The following is a 22,831-nucleotide window of genomic DNA, read 5'->3' as shown; positions in this document are numbered from 1 at the left end:
AATACAGGCATGTACATATGTAAATATATTTATATATGAGGATGGGGAAATAGATCTATGTGCATATATTTAGAGGTTTAGTATTAAAGTAGAAGATGGACATTGGGCCTCCATTCAAGTACTCTCATTGCAAGAACACTTTGTTCTATTAAACTGGCATTCCATGATGCTCACCTTCCCTACACTACCACTGAAGACAAAGCGGTTGCATAAGCAACTGTGGTGAAGAAAGCTGATGGTGTCTGGCTATCAAAAGATGTAGCGTCTGGGGTCTTAAAGGCTTGAAGGTAAACCAGTGCTCATCTAGCTGAGAAGCAACCAAGCCCACATGGAAGAAGCACACCAGCCTGCGTGATCACAAGGTGTCAAAGGGATCAGGTATCAGGCATCAAAGAACAAAAAATCCTATCGTGAATGAGGGAAAGTGTGGAGTGGGGACCCAAAGCCCATCTGCAGGCAACTGGACATCCCTTTACAGAGGGGTCTTGGGGAAGAGACGAGCCAGTCAGGGTGTAGTATAGCACCAATGAAACATCCAACTTTCCTCTAGCTCTTTAATGCTTCCTCCCCGTTCCCCACTATCATGATCCCAATTCTACCTTACAAATGAGGATGTACACTCTACAGATAAGAACTGGAAACAGGCAATCCAGGACAGATAAACCCCTTAGGACCAACAATGAAAATAGCAATACCAGGAGGGGAAAGAGGAAGGGGGAACTGATCACAAGGATCTACATATAACCCTTTTCTGGGGGGCAGACAACAGAAAAGTGGGTGAAGAGAGACGTCGGACCGTGTAAGACATGACAAAATAATTTATAAATTATCAAGGGCTCTTGAGGGAGGGGCACAGGTAGGGAGTGGGGGGAAATGAGGAGTTGATACCGAGGGCTTAAGTAGAAAGAAAATATTTTGAGAATGATGATGGCAATAAATGTACAAATGTACTTGACACAATGGATGAATGGATGGATTGTGATGAGTTGTACGAGCCCCCAATAAAATGATTTTAAAAAGTTACAAGTAGGGCTGCTTAACTGCAGGGTCTGCAGTTCAAAACCAACAGCAAGATGAAGCTTTCTACTCCCATAAAGCGTTACGTCTCAGAAACTCACAGGGGCAGTTCTACTCCGTCCTATAGGGTCACTATTGACGCATAGCATCAACTGTATAGTAGTAAGTTTTTTTTCAGTTTTCTCTTATTTATTCCATTTCCATTTATTTCCATTAGTTTATTCTTCCAGAAAGGTTGGGTAGTTTTCAGAGTACTATTTTTATATTTCTTTTGTTAAAATCTATTCCTAAGTATTTTGGTTACTGATGGTTTAAATGAAGTTCCAGGAAATTCATTTTGCTATGTTCTTCCCTGTTACATAGAAATAAGCTTTAAATATATGTGTGAGCTTTGTATCCGTCAACGTTACTGAAATCATTAATTGGGCACAGATTCCTTTAGCAGTGTCATTAGGATATTCTACATAGAAGATCATGTCATCAGCCAAGTTTTACTTTGTATTTTCCAGTCCAGATGCCTTTTTCTTCCATTTTCTTGCCCAACTGCTTTGACTAGCTCCTCTAATAAGGAGCCTGGGTGGTGCTGCGCATTAGCTGCAGAAAGAGGAGGCTGTCTGTCTGCTGCCACAAAAACTGAGTCTTCAAAACCCAGTAGGGAATCAACTCAATGGCAGTAGCTAGATCCTCTGGTGTCCTCATGTTAATAAAAGTAGCAAGAGCAAACATTCTTGGACCTTAGCAAGAACACCCGTCTTTCATCAGGAAGATGCCATTGATCGGGTTGAGAAAGTTCCTTTGCCATCTGGTGTAATGTTTTTAGCACGAAGGGGGCAATTTTGTCGCACTTGTGCGCAAATCAATGATCTGGGCTCCTCTTGCTGCCAAGCAGAAGCCCCCGTGGCGTAGCCCTCTGGAAACCAGGCCCCAGGACATCTCTAGAAAGTCTCTTCTTCTGGGAAATAACAGGAGGGTGTCCCCTATCAGTGAGGCCAAGCTGTGACAAATGGGCAGGGAGGGGACGGGCGTATCAGCACAAACTCCTGAGAACGAGACAGCAAGTTCAAATGGAACGGCGTGGGTGATAGCACTTTCAAAGGCCTTGGGGATCAAACTGGGGAGGGGCCTCTTCTGGCACTATGCCACGTGGCTCCCAGGCATCTGGAACTGGCACAGTGACAGGGCAACAGCAGGGGCCCACATGCCACCGCTGCTGTGCGCGGGCACACACACAAACACACCCAGTGTACCTCAAGGGTGATCAAAGGCTGTGTCTCATGAGCTAGAAGGTTGCTTACATTTCAACCTCTTCGAGTTCAGAGAATGTGCTGTCTCCCCCCACCAGTCTTGGCTCAGGGCTCACACTCTTACACCAGCGTGGCGGGAAGCGGCTGATGTGTTTAAGTTCACAAAAACAGACTCACCCATCAAACTCCAAATCACCACAGTACGTTTATTTGAGGGGCAAAAGGATCCAATTTCATCATGAATTGCCCAACTGGGCAGAACCAGAGACTCTGATTGGCAGGACTTCAGGATATTCCTGGCCACACAGGCAGCCCGACCCCATGGGTACAGGGCGTCCCTGTAAGAAGGAGGTGCAACAGATCAGGAAATCCTGAGTGCTTCCAGGATTTCCCACACCAAGGTGCTGCCCTCCCGGCCGACAGGTAGTGTTGAGGAAAACAGGCAGAACACGTGCCCCTGGCCCAGGCACAATGGAGGCCTCTTGGGGGGGTTGCTGGGTATCAGGCCTTACTTACAAAGCGGGAGGGAGATTTCCAGCTGAGCTGAGGGTTGAGTGTGGGGCTGACTCTGGGGTACAAGTCGGAGTAGGATCTGACCCTGTTAGCCATCCAACCTCGGCCTTCACCAGTTGCTCTCTGGGCCGCTGTTCCAGGCAGGCTCGGCAATCCCACCCGGGCGCCTTCTGCAGGGCTAACAGGTGACCCAGTCGATCCAGGGGGGGCATGGTCCACCCCTCCTCTGCCCCCCATCTCTGGACACACGGCAGATATGGAAACAGATGCCCTGCTGGGCTGGAGCACATGTAGTGTTGCTAGGGGAAGCTGGCCTGCTCTGCAGGTAGTCCAGGGGTGGGGGGCTGGGCTGTGCCGACATGGCTGGTTTGCTGAGAGTGATTCTGGTTACTCGAGGGCAAAGCATGAGCCCGAGGACACCCGGCGGAAGAGCAGGCTGGAGCCTCGGAAGAGCTGGCCCTGGAGTGGACAATAAACAGTGGGGTTGGGGTCAGGGGAGGGGCTCAGAGGCCCTGGGGAGGCTGGGGGGCTGGCCATTCTGAAGGGCAAGGGCTGAATTGGCTTTGGGCCCCGGGACTACGTCCAGGGGGCTTCATATGCTCCAGGAGACTCACTGCCTGGGGCCGTTCCATGATCTCGTGTCAACTCGACATGTATCAAAGTGTAGGGGTGGAATCCCACCTGTCAATCACCTGATGGTGCTGCTTTGGGGTGTGGCCGGCTCTTAAGGAAGACCCTGGGAACCCCCTCCTCTCGACCACTCCGCTTCCCTGCTTGTTGGGGCTCTGGAGGCCTCCCTGAGAGCAGCCAGAGCCCCGCCACATTTCCACCAACCCTGGAGTCACACAACTCTGCACCCAACAGCCTGTGTTCTCCCTGCATTCTGCATCGCTGCACGTGGCTGTGTGAGTCTGAAGAGGGACTGATGGACTAGGATCGGACTTACAACTTGAGTTGGACTGGGCTGGGATGTTTTATTGATTCATGATGACTTCTTGATCTAATGCTCTTGCTTACACACAGATGAGTGTCACTATATCTTTCTCTAGTCAACCCGGCCTAACACAGGAGATGAACTGCCCTGGTGGATTCAGAGCCTGAGCGGTCTTGGGCCTCCTCAACCCCAGGAGGGGTTAAGAGCTCACACCAGCAGGGGCGTGCTTTGGCTCAAAACATAGCCCCAGGAATGGTACCTTGCTAGGCTCACCATGTGCCTAGCTTTACCCCCCAGGTTCTCGCATACACACAGGGTATCCTGCTCAAGTCTCCAAAACCCGGCTATCCTAATCCAGAAGATTCAGCTGGACTGGTCCCAGACCTTGTTATTTTCTATCTGGGTTACTTTGGGGCTTCTACCATCTCCTACATGGGCCCAAGAGCCCACCCTCACATGGTCTGTCTAACTCAAACAAGGAGAGGAGGTGATGTCTCATGTGCCGTGTTTAAGCAAGCCTATATTTCCCCATCTCAAAGCCTTTCTCAAGTAAGACAGAAGGAGCAGCTGACTGCCTACAAGGGAAGGGCTCGTTCTCTTGACCCACACCCACGCCCTACTCCCACTGCCGTACACCCCAGGACAAGGCCTTCCATTTGCATGCACTGAAGAGTCCTCCAAGCCATTTCCGCAGACTGATGGGGGCGGGGGGGAGGCGCACAGAGAGAACTGGATGAGCTCCCTTACCTGCATGCTCAGGTACTTCCAGCAGTGGATCCAGGACTTGAACACTGGGGAGTATGGGGGGAGCCCTGCCTGCAGCCTGCCCAGGAAGGAGAGCATGTGTCAGACCCAGGGGGCTGCGGGTGATGGGACAGCCACACCACCACGCCCCAAAACCAAAGATCCACCCAAAGAACCTGTCGCATCCTGCAGGAAGCTAGGGTGCCTGGCAGGTGGCACCCATACATAGACTAGGGCACCCTCACCAGCCTGGCAAGGTGCCAAGCAAGGCGGCCCACACCTACCCGCAGTTGTTCACAGCCATGAGGTCACCGACCAGCAAGAAGGGGTAGGTCAGCATGCTGACTGCGATCTGAAAGCAGAGTCCGGAGTGCTACTGAGTCTGCCCCCAACAGCCTACCTCAGCCCACAGAGCAGCACCCAATAGCTAGGCTGGCCTCTGCCCATCAACAAAGCCCATCCCCCACCCAAGCCAGCAGGGCAGAGGGAGGGGCAACTGGACTTACCCCCATCACAAACTTGGTGTAGCTCCGGATGGCCAGGGCCTGGCTGAACTGGAGAGACAGAAGGACTTGTTTTCAACGGGCCCGTCAGGATGAAGACCACAGATGTGTGGGCCTAGCCCTGACCTGCCCCAGGTCACCTCCCCTCCCCTCTCACCCCACACCCCCTGCCCAGCTCTACATGTGCCCACTGCACACACTGCCCCTTCCACAGGGCCTGCAGTCAGGGCCACCAGAGGACTGGGCAGACAGGAGTGGGATGCTGGGACCGAGCTGGGGCTCTGGGACCCAGCTGGGGATGGCCAGGGCCAGGCCCCCAGGAGACCAGGGACTGGATCCGGGACCGCTGGTCTACAAGTGACCCCACTTAGGGGGCAGGGGGCAGCCTCCAAGGGCTTGGCTGGTGCCTGTCTCGATCAAGGTGCAGTGCATGTAGTCGGTTCTCAGTAAACAAGATGACAGACACATGCTAATCACTCCGAGGACAGAGCCCTGGCTCTGTGGGGCAGATCAGGGGCAACTCATGACTTCCTGTCCTCTCCCGCCTCACCAAGCTCCCTCCCGCTCAGAGGCCAACTCCTGAGATCCAGCTCCAACATCCCGGGGAGCCCCCCACACACACCCATGACCTTGCCCTGGAGTCCTCCCACCTGTGAGGTTTTGACTCATAAAGCTATCTCTAAACTGCACTCCCATAGCACTTGAACGAAGGCTTTAATAAAGCTGTTACTGCTGCAACTTTGTTACTGCTGCGTCAGAGCAGCAGCCCCCTCCCCCACCCAGCACCTGCCCCTCACACAGCTGTGGCCCCCCCCACACGCCAGCTGCACTAACTTTGCGGGGTGTGCCAGCAGCAGCTCGCACCTCCAGGCTCAGGGAAAGGGCCGCCAGTGCTCAGGGCGTGCCTTGAGTTCTGCTTACACAGATGCGCTGGGAAGTCCGCTACTAACTGCAAACTGGCTGGCCACCTTTGCACTGGAGCGCAGGCGCTCACCAGCTGTGGGGGTAGGGGGGGCCCTCCTCAGACACACCTGACTGAATCAGACTTGTTACACAGACAATGAAAGCCCCCCACGGCCCCTCAGCAGACTCTGGCAGACAGGTCTAGCCTCCCAGGGTTGACAACCACCGATGTGAGAATGCCTGCCTACCCCTTAGGGACCCTCAAACCCTCCGCTGCTCCCTAACTCCTGTCTGGGATTGGTTAGGGCCCCAGACACCTTTCCTTTGACCAACCTGCCCTGGCCCACACCTGTGTCTTAGACCTGGTAACAAAACTGGCTTGAGCCTGGACAAGCGAAGAAACCGTCTGGGGGAAGCCACTTGGACTGGCTGCAGGGAAAGACCCAGCTTTGGCCCCCCTGACAGACTGGATAATCCCATTAATCTCTGCCTCTGGGGTGGTGGTGGTGGTGGGTCTGTAAAATGGGGACGTTAGTATTGGCGAGATCCCCTTCACCAGTCACTCTGGTGGTGCAGCAATCAAGTGCTGGGCTGCAAACCACGAGGTCGGTGGTTCACACCCACCAGCCACTCCGTGAGAGATGTGGGGTGTGGGGCCGTCTGCTCCTGGGGCCCAGTCTCAGAAACCCAAGGCAGTGGTTCTCCTCTGCCCTACAGGGTCCAGAATGGGCCCGAGGGCCGGGCTTTTATCCCTTCCACACCAGGGTGCTAGGAGAATCGAAGGCCACTTTAGCGCATTACACACATTAAAGCAACATTACACACAGGGTGAGAGATTACTGTCATTAGCTGGTTCATCTTCTGATCCCCAACCGGGTGACTGACTTCAACTAGCCTTGGATCAGCCGGGGTCCATTTCATTCCTAAAGCTGCCTGGAGACAGGCAAGTCTGCACACTCCTCTCAGGTCTGGTCCGCAGCTCGGAGCCTCAGCTTTCCCACCATCCTGTCTCCCCGAGGCAAAGCCGCCTGCCGGAGCTCTGTCCACACTGCTCCCCAGCCCTCTCCAGCCCCAGACCCGGGGCAGGAGTCAACAGAACACAGAAAGATGGACAAGTCCTCATTGCAACCAACCTGGGAACCTGGATTCTGGTCGTTTCCCAGCCCCCCGGGGGTGTCACTCACGCTGTCATCCACCAGGTAGGCATTGATGAAATGGGCCAGCAGGTTACAGCCCCACAAGAAAACCACATCTCCCAGGAGGTGAGGAATTAAGCCTCTAAAAAAACAAGGTGAGCAGAGATGAGCCGGCAAGAGAGGGGGACAGTTCCTGGGGGGCAGCGCCACGCGCAGACCACACTCAGTCCAACAATGAGCAGATCCAAGGAACCCGCTGTGGGAGGGCCACGGGGGTGTGCAGCTCATGGGGGGATGGTGCAGGGCTCCTTCTTCCTGGGAGAAGCATGATTTGCCACTTCTGATTCATTTATGGTCTCACAAGGTCTTTTCCTCCAACCCCGGGACGTGGGGCAATTCAGCTGGCCAAATTGGGATCATGCGGATGCAGGCTGAACAAATACCTACGTGGGGTCAGCTCTCCCCTGGCCTCTTTTCCAAACACCTCTCAGGAAGGGTGGGTTTCAGAAGGGCTAGCCTTTAGGGGGAACAGTTCACTGAACGAATCGGGGAGGCTTCCTGTCCGGGCCATGGTTCCCGCACACAAAGAGTGTGTATCTGCCTGCTTAGGTCTGCGGTGCCTGGGAAGGACCCCCCACAGACGTTGGCTGTCTCCTGGGCGAGGAAGCACCACTAGTTCTAGCTGATTAAAACATCTGACAATGAAATGTCCGAAAAGTTCCAAAGACTGTAAGTCACCGCTGCCACACGGACCGTCCCACGCTCTGGGGAGCAGGAACCCAACGAAGCTCCCCGAGCGCACTTCTAACACTGCCAGGCGGGCACAGGTGTGGGTACCTACGCTCCGAGGGACTGGGGATTTAACATGTGCACCCACCACCGGCCTGAAAAACAGGGGCAGGGCCCCCAGTGGGGGAGGACCCAGAAGGCGGGAGTGCCTGCTGTGCTATTCACACACCAGGTGGGACCAAGGCAGGTGATAAGATGCCAGAGGTGGAGAATTAGGCGCACCATCCAGGAACAAGGGCAAGTATTGATTTGGACGTAGTTCTATCTCTACGGAGGAGCCCTGTGGCACAGTGGTTTGGGGCTGCTAATGCAAGGTCAGCAGTTTGAAACCACCAGCCCCTCCGTGACAGAAAGACGAGGCTTTCTGCTCCCGCCCACAGCTACTGTCCTGGAATCCACAGGGGCAGCCCTACCCTGTCCTGCAGGTGTGCTGCGAGTGAGAGCCGACTTGATGGCACAACATTGGGTCACGGTGGGTCCCTGGATGCTGGAAGTCCTCTGCACTTGACCACTAACCTTTAGGTGGCAGTTCAAACCCAGCCAGAGGCTCTGGGGAGAGAACCCTGATGACTGCTTCCCAGAAAGATGCCAGCCTGGGAGCCCAAGTGGGCAGTTCTAGTCTGTGTCCTTGGGTCCCTGAGTCGAAAATCCAACTCTATGGTCCTTGACCCCATTTATGTACAGACACAGAATTTTTGCTACGTGTGTGTGTGCATGTCTATAAAATTAGGACTTTTTCCAACCTCAGTATCATTGACATGGGGGGTGGGGGGCGGGGAATCCCTCATGGCGTAGTGGTTTCGAGCTAAGCTGGGATCCTCACAGTCAGCAGTTCGAAATCACCAGCTGCTCTGGAAGAGAAAGAGAGGCTATCTCCTCCCGTAAAGAGTTAGTCTTGGAAACTCGCAGGGGCAGATCTATACCCTGTCCCACAGGGCCGCCACGAGTCGGTACAGACATGGTGGCAGTGGTCTGGGGCGGAGTTCATGGTGTACACTGTAGGGTGTTCAGCAGATGCCAGCAGCACCCACCAGAGCTGTGCCAGGCAAAAAGGTCTCCAGGCGCCAACTGTCACCTGTCACTGAGAAGCACCACAGCCACAACCAGCGTGTGCACAGCATTTCTCAGCTACACGGTGCTGTAAACAACATCTGGCAGAACCACGGAGAACCACAGCGCAGACATTAGTCAACGTGGAGACCTGGCGTCTAGCTACATAGTCTCTGGAGAAGGGGCTTCCTTGCCATGGGGAGCTACGTTGGAGGGCAGAGAACTAGGGGTCTGGGGACCTGTGGCCACCGGGAAGCCATGCACCCTGTCCCCAGCCAACACTACTCTGCAGAAACACGGGGCCAGGGGCAGCAGGCTTTCTGACTTCCCAAGAGAAGCCAGACGTATGGATGTGTGTGTGAACTATGCCCACACCTTCAATGTTGACAACTGGCTTGTTAGAAACGGGGTGAGCTGGGTTCTGCCAGCAGGAGCTGGCCCGAGAGCTACCAGCCCTCGGCCCTCAGTCCCGGCCACAGCTTCTCAGTCCTGCTCAGCAGTAAGGTTATGCAGTACCCCAGCTTACAAAGCCCAGCAGCACAGCCACCCCCAGACTAGGGTGAGTGGACAGGGCCTGGCGAGGATGATCAGTTCCTCTCCCCTGTGCTGGACAAAGTTGTTTTTACGAGAGCCATGACTTGGAAGTGGCTGGGTGGCTTTAGTTCTAATGATCCGTAGCTGGGACATGTCCTGGGCACTAGAGCCCTGTCGCCCTGCAGAACCCTGGGGCTCGTCTGGGAGTAAGGTTGAGCATATGCCTGTTAGCAGAGCCAGCCCTGTGGCTGGGGGTGGAGTGGGGCGGGGAGGGGGCTGCTACAGACTCACGTACACGAAGAATCCCAGCAGCCCCTCCTCTTTGAAGATCTTCCCAATGGAGCTCAGCACACCACTGTCGAGAAAGCAGGTCAGGAACGCAAAGTCACGGGGACCACAACAGCCCCCCTCCAGGCCCTGCCCCCCGGCCAGTCAGGATGAGGAGGGGAGCGCAAGGCCTGTGGCCAGGAAGAGCCCACCAGCAAACAGCGAGCTCCCCTTTTGGGGTGAGAGGGGGTATATACAGTTCTTGGAGACCAGGGGAGTCCCAAGAAGCCACGGGGGGTACTCCTGGTCGCTCTCCCTTTTGCTACGGTTCTGTCATAGGATGGAGTGGCCCAGTACAGAAGCTGCCTCCTCCTGCCTGTGACTCAACAACCTTCCAGCAGGGACACCTGTGAGGGAGGGCGTAGACACACCGCCCTCTGAGGACAGGAGTGCAGGCCCCTGGACTCAGGCTTGCTCAGCAGGGAGCTCCGGGCCCGCAGCCAGTTAGAAGCAGAGGTGAACTCAACAAGCCACCTCTGCGCCCTGCTGCTAGAAACGTCAACTGGCCTGAGCGGAAGGGGACTATCCAGAGGAGAGAGGGTGGGCACCAAAGCCCTTGACATGTCTCTGACAGCCCTGCTGGGCCCGACCTGGTGCCTTCTCCAAACAGTGTTCTCAGCCAGCTCGCTGCCTCCTGGTCCCATCGACCAACCTCAGATTTCAGACTGAGGGGGGAGGGGGGGCTGGGTCAATTCCCCACGTGTGAACCCCAAATGAGGCACCCTAGCAGTGGGGCTTGGGGAAGTGATGGGGCGGGGGGAGGGGCTGGCGCCTAGGACAGATGCAGAAACCATCCAGGAGATGAAAGAGGCTAGGGCGATAGCTCCGCCCTCCTGTCCCTCGTCCTGCCGACCTCAGACACAAAGTGCAGGGCTGGGCCCAGAGGACACCAGGGGAGTGTCTGAGGAATGAAGAGGTCCTGCAGCGTGACCTCGGGGATCCAGCTCAGGCACCACACAAGCCCTCTCTCTGCAGGGCTCACCCGTGGTAGCCCTGGGCAGGACAGGGGGAGAGAAAAGGCCCCTGGCCGTCGGAAGCCACCACCCTATTGTCAAGAAGCGAGGTGGCGGAGCAGTCAGTAGTGGCGCTGGCAATGGGGACCGGCCCCTCCTGCCGGCCCCTGCCCCACGTGGCATTACCCACCTGTACTTGGCCTCGCGCCCCACAAACTGGACCATGCAGCGCATCGAAATGACTGAGGGGAGAAAACAGCAGAGGTGAGGTGGGGGCCGAGGCCTCCAGCACCCAGGCGAGGGGTGCCTGGCCCAGAGTGGCTGCTACCCAGACAGGGCACTGACCCAGCACAGGAGGAAGGGGGTCCCCTGGGGTTCCCTGTTGCATCCCACAGGGTCCCTTTCCTTCCTCCTGGGGGAAGAGCCCAAGTTCCCTTCAGGTGGGACTCCTGGCCAAATCTTTTCACCAGAGGGTTCCCATGGAGCAGTCTCCAACGCCTGACCCCCACCCCATTGCCAGTGCCTCGTGATTGCACCACTGCCCATCTAGAGCAGAGCCTGGCAGGCGCCCCCTCCGCCGCCTGGGCGCTCACCGTGCAGGGGGTGGGCCAGCATGCGGGACACGCACTGCATCATCATCTCGTAGGAGGTCTGCAAGAGAGTCCAGGCGGGAGCCGTCAGGCCTGGGGCAGTGGCCAGCTCCCACGGCGGGTCCGTCTGCCAGGGGTGGCTCCTGTCTCCCCGCTCACACACACACCTCGGAGCGCTGTTGGGGCCCGGACTACACAGGTGTGAAGGTCTCCTGGGTCTTCCCACAGGGTACAGGCTGGGGCTCCTTCCACTCCACCCACCCCAACACACACAAGGACCCATCTCTGTGTGTGACTCTGGAGTGACCAACCAGACTCGGGGCCTGGATCGCATTAGCCCCCCGCAACTGAGGCCACCTCCACATCCCCGCCCCCCACCCTAGAGGCCCACCTCCTTCACGACTTTCTTCAGAGAAGTCTTCATGTCATCCTTGTTGGACACCTGCTCCATCTCGTCCGGAGGGAAAACCTGGGGCACACAGAGGAGGTGGGGGCAGGACCCGGCTCAGCCTCCCGGAGAGGCTGCTTTCAGGGCAGCAGCGGCAGGGTCGACCTTCCACCAGCCCCACCCGGGCCTGGAGTGCAGGGCAAGGGCAGCAGGGACCACCTCAGTCTGGTGACACCGATGTGGGGGATGGGGAGTCCGGCGTCTGAAGGAGGGGGGGTTCTTGCTATCTGTCTCAGCAAGACTTGAGGTCTGGCCACAGAGGCTGCAAGAGCCTGGCAGTAGTGCAGGGTGGCAGTCGCCCGACCTGGGCTCAGCGACCCGCAGGGTCATGCGCAGCTGCTGGGGCTTTTCCCTGGGCTCACCTTCTTCATGCTGCCCCGGGTCACGGTGGAGAGCGCATTGGACATCAGCCGGGGGCTCAGGCCTCGGAACAGCCCTATCTTCCCGTCCACCTGCACGATGTACTTGGCTAGAAGCAAGCAGAGGCAGCAGCCCGTCACGGCTGCCCAAGGTACGCCCCCATCCTGTGGCAGACTGCCCTTCAAGGGAGCACGGAAGGGCAGCCTGCTCACCCAGGGGCCCATCACCAATCAGGAACCAACCCCCAAATACCCTCATGTGTATGTGTGTACTTTTCACCAACTCTTTATTGTGAGGAGGGTGAAGATTTACAGAGCAGATCCATTGTCCACTCAATATTCCACACACGTTTTGTTTCACATCCCTGACTGCAGTCTTGTCTCCTGTTTCCATTCCTCCTTTTTCCCAATGCTGCCAAACTCTGCTTTGGTTACATGTGGCCCTTTTGATCGCCAATGGTTGATCACTCTCAGTGTGTGTACGTCAATGCCACTGTTTTTCTTATACACCAGTCTGTTGTTAGGCTGAGGAGCCCTGGTGTTATAGTGGTTAAGCATTTAGGATGTTCAAAATCCCACGATCGGCAGTTCGAAACCATCGGCAGCAACGAAGGAGAAAGACTGGGCTTTCTACTCCTATCAATAGCTACCGTCTCATGGGGGTGACTCGGCGGCAGCAAGGTTGGTTTGGGTTGTTGGGATGGAAACAGGCCTGGGGGCGAGTTCAGTCCCACCCCAGAGAGCGGCTAAGGGCCATAGTCCTGGGGGTTCCAGCAATCTCTGCAGAACCAGTAGGCCTGGTCACTTTGACGATTTTGAGCTCTGTCCCACTCCATCCAGGACCGTCTGATACGGATCCCTTTCAGCACAGTTGGTTGGGCATCATCTAGTTCTTCTGGTTTCAGGGTCATGGGGGCTGCTGTCTGAGTGGTCCATTAGCCCAGTGAGCTAATCATCAAAAGAGGTTTCTGACAATTTCCTACATTAAAAATTTTTCTTTCTGGAAATTTGACTCAACAATCTCAACTACCGCTGAATGCTATTGCTTCCAGAGAGAGAGAGAAAGAGAGAGGGTGAGAGAGAGAGAGAGTGCCAGCCCACAGGTAATGGTGAGGTTTTTGGTCCCCACTCAGAACATTACTTGGAACCTGTTGGGGCGGGTGGGGGGTGGGGCGGAGAGGTAACTAAAATAGAGGCACCAGTGAACTACACCACTGATAAACCGAAGTGGTCAGGAAGCTCGGACCCACCGCGGTGACTCCGTGCATTCTCCCGTCCCCAAGCCCCAGCCCACTGCTGTCAAGGGGATCCCCCTGGCAGGGATCCTGCTGCACAGAGCAGCGCCGCCCTGGAGGGTCCCAGGCTACATGAGGCTGCCTCTTCTTCCTCCTGTGGGTCCTCACTGGTGCGTCTGCTCAGCAGCCGGGCCCTTAACCACGGCCTCCCGGGGGCTTCTAGCTTTTTCATGAGGGACCCTAGATGGATACCTTTTTACATGCTTCGCTGTTTCACTTCACACCCACTTTCAGACCGTGTTCCAAGAGGAGCCGGAGCTGTACTGAAGCAGGGCTGGATCTAGGGTAGGGCAGGCACGGCTCGCGCCCTGTACTGGCCATCAGTGTTCCCTGCCCGCTGTGAGCGACCATTCACCAGGTTAAAACTAATTGCCAAAGGTGCTATTTTCCCCAGCCTGGAAGCTAGTAGAACCTAGTCTCAATGTGCTCCTCCTCGCCCACAAACCTAGCTCTCTGGCACCACCCAGTGGTCGGAACCAGCAGTTGTGCCTTTTGCTCCCTGGGAACCTGTCTGCCAACCCAGCTACAGCATGGCTGCTTTCCCAGGGTTGGCAGAGTAGCTGTTACCTTGGGGATTTGCTTACCCAAGGAGGGGTGGAGCTAGACAGGGACGGGGTGGGGGCAGGAGAGGAAAGCTGGGGATGTGGCAGTGCACCCTGCTTCACAGGGAGGAGAGGTCCAAGAAAGTTTTATTCCAGGGGGGCGGCAGGGGTGGGTGGTCCTGGTTCCCAGGCAGGTGCTCAGCAGCAGGCGAGCGCTCTTGGGGACAGAGCCTCAGCACTATCCTGACCCTCACACTCTCTTCCTTCCACCTTTCACAGGAGCCCTAGTGGGTTGGCGGTTACTGAAAAGTCAGCAGTTCAAAACCACCAGTTGCCCCATGGGAGAAAAGGGAGGCTCTCTACTCTCATAAATAAATCGTCTCAGAAACCGCAGGGGCAGGTTTGACCCTGCACTATGGGGTGGCGATGAGCTGGCTCATCAATTACCTACCAACCCACCCGATTTCTCATCATGTCAAAGATAGATCCTGCCTCAGAGGCGAGGAAGTTACAAGAGATGCCTGGTGGCCAGGTTCCCGCCCCGCGTTCCAGGGCCCTTCTGCAGCCCCTGAGAAACCCTCTAAAGAGTGTCCAGACTGAGGGCGGTACTGCCCAGCATGACACGAGCCACTGTCCACACCATCCTGGGGATCAGGCAGCAGGTGGGGTTGAGTCAACAGGACCAACATTTACAGAAACAGAGCTCGGACCACAGGGTAATGTCCAGCCCCCATTTCCCCAAGTGCCTACAGGGTAATGTCCAGCCCCCATTTCCCCAAGTGCCCCCAGGAACAGCCGTGCAGTATGAATGGACAGGGACCAGGCACTAACAGCTGCCGGTCTGCCATGACCCAGGGGCTGTCTGCACAGAAGCCCCAGTCCGGGCCTGGCAGCCCTCCAGCCTTCCCCTCTTCCGCAGTGAACATTTGAAAAGACAGCCAGGTACAAATGCAGCTCTCCCACACAGGGACGCGTTCTGCCTGGTTCCAATACCACGTGGGCAGAACTGAGAAGAAGGGGGACACCTGATTCTGCCAACAGCGTGTGAAGTCAAACCACAGCAAAGTGACATGGGATTGCCAAGGGATTTTCAGAGGGCAGGTAACAGCAGATGGCGGGGGAGGCAAGGGTCAGCCTGGAACGGAACTCTGGCCGTGAGCACGGAGGGGAAGGACGCAGTTAGAGACCGCGGTAGGCCATCGGGGTGGAGAGGAAGGCAGTCACCATGGATGCAGTGTTGGTCCCGCAGAAAGACTGCAGGTGGCAGGCATCTCTAACAAGCAGACCTGCGTTTCCTCACAGTTTAGAAGCCAAGGACACTGAGTCCGGGATGCTGGCTTTAGGGGAAGGTTTTCTCTCGGGGATGTCTCTGGAGCAGGGCCCTGGTCTTGTCGGAGCTGCTCCTAGGCCATCTGTGTGTAGCGTGGCGTCTCTCTTCAAACACGCGCGTGGGATCGATCTCATTCATCTCTCAAAAGATCGCTCCCAGACACACCTGACACCGCTCCTGCCTCATGGACACAACAAAGACAAAAACCCAAACCAAACGCACTGCCACGCAGTCAATGCTGACTCAGAGGGACCCTATGGAACGGCGTAGGGCTGCCCCTGTCCGTTTCTGGGACTGCGACTTTTCAAGGGAACGGCTGGTGGTTTCAAACCGCTGACCTCGTGGGTAGGCGCCCAACACATAATCACTACTGCAGCGGGTGGTTTCAAACTGCTGACTGTGGGGTTGGCGGCCCTTTTACATCACCACAGCGGCACCCGCGCTCCCTAACAAAGGCAACACGTTCCCCAGTGGGATCACAACCAAAGGCGTGGGCCACTGCCATCGAGTCGATTCCAACTCATAGTGACCCTCAAGGGCAGGGTAGAACTGCCCCTGGGGTCTCCGAGACCCTCACTGATTATGGGAGTGGAGTGCCTCGGCTTTCTCCCATGGAGCGGCTGGCGGGTTTGAACTGCTGACTTCGAAGTTAGCGGACCAACGGGCAACCCACTCTTCCACCAGGTACTGAGGGCGGGATCGACAATGCTTATTTTCGGGGGACACAATTCATCCCTAACAGTGGGTTTGGAAAGGCAGAGGCAGAAGGAGGGCGCATTCTAGTGGGGTGAGCTTCTCAGTGGAGAGGCCTCTGGGCCAGCCCAGCTGCCAGAGAGCAGGCCCTCTGCAAAGGGCCTCGGGCAGAGCTGACCCTCCTTTGCCGAGGCGAGAAGGCCCGTTGAGGCGGGCAGTCAGGAGGCATGAGTAAGTGCCCCAGGGGCAGCCCAGTGGTGAGGTAGCACCTTGGTTGGGGGGGGGAGGAGTTCTTCCACTAAGTCCTGCTCTAGAACCAGAGATGCCAGAGGGGGTGGGCACCGCTGCCTTAGGAAAAAGGGAAACAGGACAATGGGGTGGGCCCCCCAGGCGCCTGCTCCAGCCACAGGGGAACTGAAACGTTCTACGCTGGGCCCAGGGTAAAAGGACAACCACCCCCCACCTCTGCTTCCAGGCCCAACCTGAGGAGACAAGGGCCTGAGTCAGTCCCGTGCTGGCTCCTCCCTCAGGCACCTGTCTGTGTCCACCCCACCCCACACCCTGTGCCTGCCTGGCAGCTGTCAGCAGAGGGACTGGGCCCAAGCCAGCCTGTCTCCCTGCTCCTTCCCTGAGTCCCTGCTGCTTCCGGCCACTTGGACTCTGAGTGCCAGGGCCACCTGCACGTGTTAGCCACCGGGCTCTCCTGCCCGGGGTGTGCGCTCACCGTAGGTAAAGAAGCTCGGCAGGTAGAGGACCTTCCTCCCCAGGACGTTGGTCCCGATGGTGGGGGGCATCGGCTCATGGCCCACCTGTAGAAGGAACCGCCAGAAAAGGAAGGTCAGTGGAAACACAGGGAATCTAGGACGGATGAACCCCTCAGGACCAGCAGTGGGAGTGGTGACACCGGGAGGGAAGGGGTGTAGAAAGGGAGAACCGATCTCGGAGATCTATGTGTAAGCTCCTCTCTGAGAGATGGGCAATGGGAAGGTGGGTGAGGGGAGACGCCGGGCAGTATAAGATAAAATAATTATTTATAAACTATTAAGGGTACAGGGGGAAGGGGGGAGCGGGGAGGGAGGGGGAGGGGAAAAAGGAAACCAAGCTGATTCCAGGAACCCAAGTAGAAGGCGAATTTTGAGAATGACGAGGGCAACAAATGTATAAGGGTGCTTTGCTCAATTGATGTATGTATGGATTGTGATAAGAGTTGTATGAGCCCCAATACAATGATTTATTAATTAAAAAAAAAGGAAGGTCAGATTCCACAGCTGCTCCCACCCTCTGCCCCAGGCGGAGAGCTCTTCTTCCCTCCAAAGCTCAGCCCAGACCAGGCCTCACCCCAGGCTCTCCCAATCTGCATCACGGTGGCATCTCCCAGAGAGAGCCCAAGTCCCAGGCAACAGCCCTACCTCGACCCCAGTCCCCCTGCTGCCCTGTTCTTCCCTTCATGCTCCCGTGGGCCAGAATCCCTCATGTTGATGGACCTCAAACTCCTTTCTGATCTCGGAATAGCCCAGTCGGTGTAGGCTCACCTTCAGGTTAGACCCTGCCCTCGAGGATGCCCCCGTGTGCCAACACCAGCGCACAGCTGTACCCCATCCAAGCCAGCCCCGTTCTTAGGGGCCCTTTCCAGAGTTCACCCCAAACTCACTTCCACCACACTATTGCAGGCAGCCCCGCTCATTCACAAGAACCAACCATCACCTCAAAGCCCAGGTATGCCCTTCCCATGTGTCCTTCACTGTATTGCAGTCTCAGTCACCCCCAGGCAGTCTGGAGTCCCCCACCCGATTCTGCAGGGCCATTCAAACAGCTCTGTTTTGGAGATGTGTTCCCCAGAATGCCCCTTAGAAAGGAGGCTAGGTAAGGCAAGAGAGAGGGCCAGGACAAAAAGGAAGACCCCGGATGAGCTGGGTGGGCTCAGTGGCTGTCACATGGGCTGAAGCACAACAGAGATCCTGAGGCTGGGGCAGGACCGGGCAGGGCTCTGTTCTGTGGTACAGGGGGCGCCATGAATCAGAACGGGCTCTAAAGCACCTTAATCTTCCTGCTGATCAGTAAGGTATCGGTTAAAATCGGGGACAGGTAATGACTTCATCCACAGCCCCCAGAGGAGAAAGGTGGGTCTCTCCTGAGGGGCGAGACCTTTGTCAGCCTGCCAATGAATGGGGAGAGAGGCGTCCAGGTAGGGAGTAAGAAATCCCCTCCCTTGGCAGGGGCCCCGGGATACCAGGCCTTTGTGCTTAAAGCAGGCTGGCCAGACCCTTCTGGTCCGTGAAAGAGGTCAAGGCCCTGCAGACAGGGAAGGGCCTGAAACAACAGGGTGAGGAAGCCCTGCTGCCGGTATTAACCTCTTCCGGCCTCAGTTTCCTGCCTTTCCCTCTTCCGTCAGCCAAGTGTTTCTGAGAGTTCAGGCTGCCTCCACAGGAGATGGATCTTGGAAGGAGCTGCACACCAGATGAGCTGAAAACCCACAGCAAATCAGCTGCCCCAGAGTCTGTGCGGCAGGGCGTCCCAGCCAGTAACTGCACTCACCGGTGGGTGGGGTCCCCCAAGAGCTCATCGCCAGCCCTTTTTCCTTCCCAGGGCCTAGGCTGGATGAGAACAGCCCACCTTCTGGTTCTCAAAGGGAACCTTTTGGTTTATAGATCCTAAAGGAAGAAAACCACCTGTATGGAGATCACGCACCCCTCACCTCCGTTCCCCAACCCCAGGTTACTTTGGGGGTGGGGACCCAGGTACTCTGCCATGATCCTGGCCAGGGCTCTCTCCTCACCCTCTCTGCCTTCCCATCTTGGGTATTCTCTGATTCCTTTTCCTCGCCACCCCCACGGGCAACCCCAGAAAAAACATGTTGCTCATGTGCATATTTCTTTAAAATACAGACACACCCCCCTTTATGATAGGGATCTGCTTGAAAGAAAAATCTAGCCCAGAGAGCCAGGGGGTGGGGGATTTAAGAGAGCCCTTTCCTCCTACATCTTGTCCCTTTCAAGGTACAGGCCTGAAGGCTCAGAGTTCACTGCCATCGAGTCAATTTCAAATCATGGGGGCCCTGTGTAGGCTTCTGAGGGCATAAATCTTTACGAGGTGGGGTGGTGGGGGCGGCAGACAGCCCCATCGTTCCTCCATGGAGTGGCTGGTGGGTTTGAACCACTGCCCTTTAGGTTAGCAGCCTAACCCTTGCCCAGCACCTGGACCCTTTTAAATAGGGGCACTCCTTCATCCACTGCCATCGGGTGACTCCTGGGGAGCCTGCAGGACAGGCTAGAACTGCCCGTGTGCTACCTAAGGCTGCAGCTCTTCAGCAGAGAGCCCCACACGTAACCCACGACACCCCCAGGGTGCTTTCTGAACACCTGCAGCCTCCCCTTTATACCCTGGACTCCCAAACTAGGGGTGTGGCTTGTTTGCTGTCTTACCCAGCCCAAGGATGCCAATCTCACCCTCGAATCTGCCCAGCCTCCATATCGCTAAGGTTCTCAGTTCCCTTTTCTTACACTTCTAGCCTGGGTTTCTCCAAAGGCAGCCCGGCCACCTCACAGCCCCATTCCTTGCACCTCCCAGTTTTAAGGATTTGTCTCCAAACTATGTCCATCCCATTTCATCCCCAAATCTGTTTACCCAGCCCTAGCCACAGCCAAGTAACTCAGATACTCAGCTGCTAACTGAAAGTTTGCTGGTTTGAGTCCACCCTGAGGTGCCTGAAAGGAAGTTCCAGTGATCTACTGCCCCAGTTGTCCAGTCCAGGACAACTGTTTTAACTACAGCAAAATCTGTCACTCTATGTAGATACCGGCGGTCCCACTTCATCACCTTCAAATTTCCAACTCCCCAAACCTAATACCCACGGGCCTTCATCTGAGGCAACTCCTTCTTACCCCTCTGATCTAGACCTCTAAATCTGCCACTCCTCTCCCACCATCTCCAACCTTTTGGACAAAATGTCACTTTGATTCTCAAACTACTCCCATGAAGACTTCATCATACAATCTGTGACACTAGGCAGGGGTCCAATCAGATAGGCCATGTTCTGTCATCCCAAGGAGGCTCACCCAGCCTTACACAACCACCAACCTGTTCTCACCTTTCAGCCTGTCTCATTCCTCAATTCCCCTTCCCAAACCACACAGATTTCAACTCTTCTCAAACCTGTAAACCAGATAGATCCAGCCTGGCTCATCTTGCCCTCTCGCCTCCCCCACTCCGCAGACCTTTCCATCTGCCCATCCCAAGTCCCGGCCCCATCAACCCCATCCCATCAGTGGGAAATCACAGCCACCCAAACTGTTGCTTCTCATCCCGGGAACCTTCCGTTGCGCTCACTCCGATTTCTCTGCCTGAGCTGCAAACTCTAGGGCTGCAGATAGAACCTTAATCCTAATCCTAATTCACCGCCATTGAGTTCACGCTGAGCCACTGCAACCCAATAGGACAAGGTAGAGTTGCCACTGTGGGTTTCCAGGACCAAGACTGTACCTTTACGGGAGTAGGAAGCCCTGTTTTTCTCCAGAGGAGCAGCAGGTGGTTTAGAACTGCCAATCTTGCAGGCCGCCAGGTAACCACCATACCAACAGATCTCTTCCCTTATCCCCACATCACAGTCAAATGCCAGGCTTGGCCCTGTCCCTCCCTGCTCAGCCATTTCCAAATCCCTGTCATAATTAGAGTCTAATCAGACACTCTGATTCCCCTGCCTTATCACACTCCAAATCATACCCTGAAATCTAATACTGCCACCCCTGTCCCCCACCCATTCATCTGACCCCAGATCTTGATTACTCCCAGGCCCAGGCCCCCTCCATGCCAACTACCATCTCCAAATCTCCCAGTCTAAGGAGAGTAGATTCTAGCTTATATTCAAACCTCAAACGTCGAATCTTGGTTCAACTCCCTGCGTCTTAATTTCCACCTCCTGCAGCTCTCACTCCAGGCCCTAACTATGGGGCCACTCTGTCTAAACTGTGCCCATCTGGGTCACGCCCACCTGGAAGTGCCCAAGATGAGAAATAATAGCATGCGCAGCTGAGAATTCCAATGGATGGGATTCTGCCAAATGCATCCCTCTGATCCATCCCACCCCCCCCCTTTCCTGCCCAATCTCTCCCTTTCTTAAAACAATCTACTTCATCTGTAACTCATTACTGGCCCCCACCAAACATGCTGCGTTCCCCATTCATCCCTGTTTCTGCCAACGTTCACTCATCCCTCTTCCCATGTTCCCACTGCCCCTCTGCCCTCGGCCAATAATCTCTTGCCCCTTCCGGCCCATCCCCCAGGCTCCAACCCGGACTTCCATTTCCTCTTTCAAATGCGTCATCCCCTTCCCCCTAAAAACCTCCTCCACATCCCGCCACCCTCCAGACCCATGGCCAACATTTCCCTCTCCCACCCCAAGTGCATCATCGCTTTATCTGCCCCCCCCCAAAATGCGTCACCCCGTCTCCTCCCCCAAATCAGTTGTCAACAAGATTCAAAGACCCTGTCCCCTGCACATGGATAATTCTCCTCTGCTGAATTCTTGGTATGGCCCCCCTCGCAACAAATTCCACCCCCATTAAATCCATACCCCCCTCCTCCTCCAAATCAGAAATCGCTCCCATCGCTCCTAAATCCTGACCCTGTCCCATTCCTTTGTCCCCCCAAACGCTCTATACGTACATTCCAGAACGTATTTTCTCTTCCACCCCAGATCTGATGCCTTCGTCCCGCTAAATCCTGTGACTTAGCTCCCAACCCCTCTCCAATTAAAACTCCCCGCCCCTCCCCCATTGTTATTGCTCCCTCACTTCAGACCCACTGGCCTTTTACCCCATCCTAAATCTGCGCCTTCATTCCTAAATTCCCATAACCAGCAGCCCTCATTCCCATGTCCCCACCCCCAAAGCCTTTCACCCCTGCCACTTTCCCCTCAATTGTTGCTTTGACCCTTTAGCCCGTCCTGGACCCTCAAATTCGCCACTCCGCATCACCCAAATCCCTGGCCCCCTTTCCTTATCTCCCAAACCCCTCGCTCCAGCCACCCACGTCTCCCCCTACCCCACTGACTCCGCTTCCTCCCCAAATTCGCCACCCTCGACTTTCCCGCCCCAATCCTCCTCCAGCCTCGACCACCTCTCTGCATCCTGGGCGCCCACCTGGATGAGCAGCTTCACGTAGAGCAGCGGGTGGCTGAGCGCTGTCACGCCCGCGCCCAGCGCAACAAAAAGCGCCTCGGTGGTCGGGGTGCTGTCTCCGGAGCCCAGGCCCCCCGCCGCCCCGTCCATCCTGCGGGCAGAGGGTGGCGCCGCAGGCCGAAGGTGCCGAGGATGGGCGCGATGTGCGGGCGGCGGGTCGCGAGCTCGCGCCTCGACCCCCGCCGCCGCGCCGCCGCGCGCCCCAGCCCCTGCCCCGGCGCCAGCCATCCGAGCGGCTCCACAGCCTCGGGCCCAGGGCGCTACTTCCGGGTCCGGAGCTGGGGCTCCGGCGGGGAGGTCCCTCCCCCGTCACGTGACGGCACGCCCCGCCCACGGCGGCGTCAGGGGGCGGGGCGGGAGCGGTCCCCTCGCGGGCGTGGGGCGTCCTGGGAGGATGGCTGGTGGTGCGCGCGGGCGGCGACCCTCTCCTTCGCACTCCCTGCCGGAGCCCGCCAGCTGAGTGCGCGGCGCGCTGGGCGGCGAGCTTGGGGGCCGCAGGCGCAGCCCCCGGCCGCTCCCCTGGGAGCCCCGGGGGCGGGGTGCGCGGCTTGGGAAGCCAGACGCCCCCAATATGGTCTGCGGCTCCGGCTCCTTCAAGCCCCGGCGCAGGCTGGAGCGCCTGCCGCAGTCGTAGGCCCGCCGCATTGCGGCCCTTCTTACGCGGGTAAAAGGGACGCTGCACGAGCCAGGCTCTGCTACACGCCCAAGCCCTTCCTCGCCTGACCTCTGCACAGCTGCCGGGGCGCCCCCT

At 56.6% G+C, this 22,831-nt stretch overlaps 1 protein-coding gene across 2 annotated transcripts; it reads right to left on the bottom strand.

Moving 5' to 3' along the window:
- Window positions 1–2,451: 2,451 nt before the first annotated feature.
- Window positions 2,452–22,372, bottom strand: MTCH1 (mitochondrial carrier 1). 2 transcript variants are annotated; one of them, XM_075555182.1, is made up of 12 exons: window positions 22,042–22,372; window positions 16,629–16,713; window positions 12,048–12,154; window positions 11,629–11,706; window positions 11,241–11,298; window positions 10,838–10,889; window positions 9,663–9,722; window positions 6,992–7,136; window positions 4,959–5,006; window positions 4,737–4,804; window positions 4,456–4,531; window positions 2,452–3,233 (listed from the first exon to the last, which is right to left on the bottom strand). In XM_075555182.1, exons 1-12 carry the CDS (start codon window positions 22,306–22,308, stop codon window positions 3,162–3,164), a joined length of 1,116 nt encoding a protein of 371 aa, XP_075411297.1. In that variant the 5' UTR covers window positions 22,309–22,372; the 3' UTR covers window positions 2,452–3,161. The 2 variants fall into 2 exon arrangements, with proteins under 2 accessions (XP_075411297.1, XP_075411298.1); XM_075555183.1 differs by having other exon boundaries at window positions 7,043–7,136.
- Window positions 22,373–22,831: the final 459 nt, after the last annotated feature.

This window comes from Tenrec ecaudatus, chromosome 7 (assembly GCF_050624435.1).
Source record: "Tenrec ecaudatus isolate mTenEca1 chromosome 7, mTenEca1.hap1, whole genome shotgun sequence".
Lineage (NCBI taxonomy): Eukaryota > Metazoa > Chordata > Mammalia > Afrosoricida > Tenrecidae > Tenrec > Tenrec ecaudatus.
The sequence above is the reverse complement of the archived record's forward strand: the minus strand, read 5'-3'. Positions and strand labels throughout refer to the sequence as shown.